Raw genomic sequence first — 4,653 nt, forward strand, 5'->3', positions numbered from 1 at the left:
TGGCCATCCCCCCTTGGGGGTGATTTCTCACTTTCTATCTCTCTGTCTTTCTGGCGAGTGCACGCGCCCAATAAGAAAAAAGAAAAAACTCTCAAAAAAAAAAAATTGCCAAAGGGTATGTGTGCTCACCAAAGAGAAAGAGTATGAGAAAGAAACCGATATAGAGAAAGTACCCCAGTGGGGTGTGGTCATGCCACAATCTCTTTTCTTCCATTTCTCATCTCCATCGGGGCTTGGGGCACACACACATATATGGCTGGTAAGTTTTTTCAAGCTGCTAGGGCCAAGATTTGAAATAGTCGGCCACGTGGGATCCAGCTCTCCAGGCACGGGGCTTAACCACTGTGCGGGGGCTGGCCCATACCCACCAGCTTTGTAGATTCAAGAGCAGGCACACACTGTGGCCGATGCATCCACACAGGTATGTGTATGTGTAAGGTTTCACAGAGCGATTCCTCCAACCAAAGCCTTCCTGACTGTGGCTGCTAATGGTCTTTTTTCATTTAGTAAGATGGATAATGGTTGTCTTAAAACACCATTGTGGGACCAGCAGTTAGCGTAATGGCTATGTTGCTGGACTCCCATGTAGTCGACCGAGGTTCACATCCCGGACCTGGTGGCTTAAAACTCACGCCTGGCGCATGTGCGTGTGTGCCCAAGATCCTGAGAGGAGAATGGAAGAGAAGGGATTGCAGCATGGCCATCCCCCTTGGGGGGTGATTTCTCGCTTTCTGTCTCTCTGTCTCTCTCTGTCTGGCTGGCGAGCGCACACGCTCTATAGCAAAAACCTCTCTCAAAAAAAAAAAAAAAACACCATTGCATTTAAACACACAGGACATCCTTGTCACTGTTGCCCTCCAGCTGTAGGATGGAGAGACAGGTATTTGGGGCAGGGTCTGGCTATTGTAATCCTCTGCCCCAGTCTCCCAGTTAGCTAGGAATACAGACACTGCCAATGTCCCCAGTGTTAAGGCCGGTCAGGAGCCAACCCTGGGCCTCCCATGTGCTCCCAGTCTCACACCGTGGCACCCTGCCCCTTGCAGAGCCACTGGGCCAGCTGGAAGGTTTTACCACCACTCCCCCCGCCCCCAAGGAGATAAGTAATTTATCATCTTTAACAAGACCCCTCCTGTTCAGCATTGTTGTTATTATCAACCACACTGATCTGAACATCCATGGACATACTTATGGGTCCACTTTTCCAATCATTCTTCAGGATAGACACCTAAAAATGAAATCCTGGGTGGAAAAGGAATGGATTTAGTGTTAACCAGTCCCTTTCCTTTGTCAATCTGTTCCTACCTGACAGTGAACCTGAGCACGCTGAAGACTACCTTCAAGTGCAGTGGCTACAAGGGTTATCGCATGGTCTACGACCCCCAGAATGGCTTCACCTGCATATCCCCTTGCAGCGAGGGCTACTGTGACCATGGAGGCCAGTGCCAGCACCTTCCGGATGGGCCTAGCTGCAGGTGCGTAGGCAGAGAGGAGCGGGCTGGTGCTGAGATGTCTTGCTAGGCAAGGCTTCAGGGCCCCAGGAATGTCATGGTTCCGCCCGGCTGTGAAAATTAGCACAGGGCTCCCTCTATAACCAGAGCACAGGGCCCAGGGCAAAGGGGACAGGGAAAGGAGAGCCGCGCGTACCTACTCCGTGTGGAGAGGGTAGATGCAGTACGACCTCTGAAACCCACACAGGCCCAGGTGGGTAACCTGACCATTCCAGGACAAGAAAACTGCCGCTCAGAGATGACAAGGACCCTGCCTAAGGCACCCCGTAAGATAGTAGCCGGGCAGGGTTTCCAAAGTCAAACCCTTCCACTTGATTCTGCTTCCCGAGGGAACACCCTGCTTTGCCCTGTGGGAAAGGAGCCGCTGTCCTGTCTAGAACTAGCTTTGCCCCTCGGCCAGAGCACTCAGGGGAGGCCCCCTAAACTGGCGCCTTGTGTCCCCTGCATCCTCTAAGAGTTTGAGGGCCTCCCGTGAAGGGACAGCTGTAAGGCTGTAGTGTCATCCTGGCCCCTCGTCACCTCACTGTCCTCATCCTGGTCACTGCCCCCGGTCTACCCTAGACCCCACTGCAGTTCCGGATCGCAACGTAGCTCGGGTGGAGCGCAGGCACGGGGGCGGGCGGGGCTTGTGACTGCGCATGCCCATCTGTGCAGCCGCCCGGGTGGCGCCGCTTCCCGGTGGACTGGGACCGACGTCCTTGCCTTCTTTGCCCGGTGGTCTCTGTTCCACACGGCCTCAGGGCTGACTTAGTCTCTCTCCCTAGTGGGTGTGCCCAGCCTGTCCGGGAGCGCCTCCTCTAGTCCCGGCAGCAGAGGAGCGATCCGCGCTCAGCACCCTTCTCCCTGCCCCTGACCGCCTCCTTCTGTCCGCAGCTGTGTGTCTTTCTCCATCTACACGTCCTGGGGCGAGCGCTGTGAGCACCTGAGCATGAAACTCGGCGCGTTCTTCGGGATCCTCTTCGGCGCCCTGGGCGCCCTCTCGCTGCTGGGAGTCGTGGTGTTCGTGGGCCTGCGCTTCTGGGGCTGCTCCGGCACCAAGTACTCCTACCCCCTGGACTCGGAAAGCTAAGGCCTGTGGCCTAGGATACCGCAAGGCCCTGCTTGTCCTCTGCCCACTTCCGGTGCCATTGCTTTGAGGAGACTGGAAAAGTTAGGTGATTGAGCGACTCAGTATTCTTTAAGAATAAATAGTGGAAATAAAGCCAAGGTTACACCGAGTCAGTCGCCACAGGTGCACAGGAAGCGGCGGTAAGGACCAAATACATAAACGGATGGGTTCTCACACACACAACCCAGTAGGAGGACACCGGTCTAAACACACACGTGCACACAGACGTGCACGCCGGAGTTCATGTGGGGTGAGGGTCTACCTTAACCAAAATATTTTTGCACACAAAACTCTTTGTTTTCTTTCTCATTAAAATCTACTTAAATAAAATCTTCCTTTTTGTGTTTCTATATTATGGATTCCATTCCTGATTTTCTTCTGGTGGGTAACCCAAGTGTCAGAAGGCACAGAAGACTGAGAGGCGGTGTTGGGGAGTCTCGCTCAAGTGTCAGAAGGCACAGAAGACTGAGAGGCAGTGTTGGGGAGTCTCAGTTGCCGCAACCCTGACTTGCATCCTTGCTTTCACCTCCACATCCTCTTCCTCCTCACCCTGGAACAGAAGTCAAAGCCTGGCCCTCTGAGAAGGAAGGCAGAGATCCCCTGACCCATGTAGTATGCCAGACCTTCTCTTCCAGGACCCCACCCTGCCTTGCTGATGTCTGTCCCTCAGTTTCAAAAAAAATGACAAAAGAATAGATACTTGGGGTTCTTTCCTGCGGGATTGCTCCAGCTACCTGTGTTCTCTGGAGAACGGGTGAAATCGTTTCGGCTCCCTCCCTAGAGCCCACTCAGGAAGTATGCCTCCAACCCTCTCCTTAGACCTGGGTACCCAACCCCTGATAGACCTTCTTTGCCCTTCCCTTGGCCCTTTCCGTCCCACAGTCCCTCAGCCCCAATCGGTCTCTGCCCAGTCCCAGCAACCTGATCAGCTTCAATGCCATGCCACCCTTCTAAGCCAGGGGGAATTTACACCTACCCAGTATAACGACTCCAACAATAATTGGTTCACAACTCCCATGTCCAGAGCAAATTCCAACTCAGCAGAAACTAGTCCTAAATTCCAAATCCCTGAAGAGAGAATCTGATTGCTCCCACTTTTATCTGTTGTCCATCCCTGGCCCAGTCAAGTGTGATGGAGAACCTCCGAAGACTCCATCTGGGACCGAGGGAAGGCAGAGGGAAGGCAGAGAACATGTATCAGGGATACATGTAAGGCCGGAAAGGAGGTCACAGGACACAGACCAGGTGCTCAGGCTCACTTTTGCAGGTGGGTAAGTGGTCTTGGAGGAAGTTCCCAGAGAAACATTATCTTCAATCTGAGCGGAGACTCTCAACTGTTTTACCTAGAGAATGGCTTCTAGCGAGTGACGCTACATGGCTCATCATTGCTCTTGGGTGTTCTGCAGAGTGCCCTTGTGTGTTGGCTCAGTGGAAAGTTCTATGACTACAGAGATGAATACTACTACCTGGTACTTGTCCTGAAATATGTACAGTGTAACAAACGTGTAAATAAATCATAACACACAATGTGTTATAACAGAAACAAAAATTAAGATGAAAAAGAGTAAAAACCAAGCCCCCCCTCTGAAGAATTTAACAAAAGTTACAAAGAGGTGCCACTGAACTGGGCTTCTAAGCATGAATAGGAGCTTTCCAAATGAAGGGACCAGGAGGAAGGAGAGCACTCCTGGGGGGAGGAATCCTGACGTGCAAATACTCTGGAGCAGAGCAGGTGCAGCTGAGGATGGTGAGCAGCTCCCTGTGGAAGGGACATAGGATACAGGAGAAGGGCTGTAGACTCAGAGAGAGAAAGCTGAGAAAGCTGACTGAAGCTGTATCATGAAGACCCACTTTAAGAAAATAAGAGAATGGGAACCAGCAGTTAGCGTAATGGCTATGTCGCTGGACTCCCACGTAGTCGGCCACGGTTCGTGTCCCGGACCCGGTGACTTAAAACTCACGCCGGGCGCGTGTGCGTGCGTGCCCAAGATCCCGAGAGGAGAATGGAGGAGAAGGGATTGCGGCGTGACCATCCCC

The 4,653-nt window shown here is 52.7% G+C and overlaps 1 protein-coding gene across 3 annotated transcripts in view; it reads left to right on the forward strand.

The window, feature by feature from the left end:
- Positions 1-2,966, forward strand: part of MUC4 (mucin 4, cell surface associated) — a 28,418-nt gene extending 25,452 nt beyond the window's left edge. Inside the window, exons 24-25 of one of the 3 annotated variants that reach the window (XM_027775052.1) lie at positions 1,310-1,472; positions 2,382-2,966. In XM_027775052.1, coding sequence (XP_027630853.1) covers positions 1,310-1,472; positions 2,382-2,577 — 359 coding nt within the window. In that variant the 3' untranslated portion in view covers positions 2,578-2,966. Of the gene's footprint in view, positions 1-1,309; positions 1,473-2,381 lie in introns of those variants that run through there. The other 2 variants (XM_027775054.1, XM_027775053.1) reach the window with 2 other exon arrangements.
- The last annotated feature ends 1,687 nt before the right edge of the window (positions 2,967-4,653 follow it).

The sequence above is a fragment of the Tupaia chinensis genome, unplaced genomic scaffold (assembly GCF_000334495.1).
Source record: "Tupaia chinensis unplaced genomic scaffold, TupChi_1.0 Scaffold000515_1, whole genome shotgun sequence".
NCBI classification, from domain to species: Eukaryota; Metazoa; Chordata; class Mammalia; order Scandentia; family Tupaiidae; genus Tupaia; species Tupaia belangeri.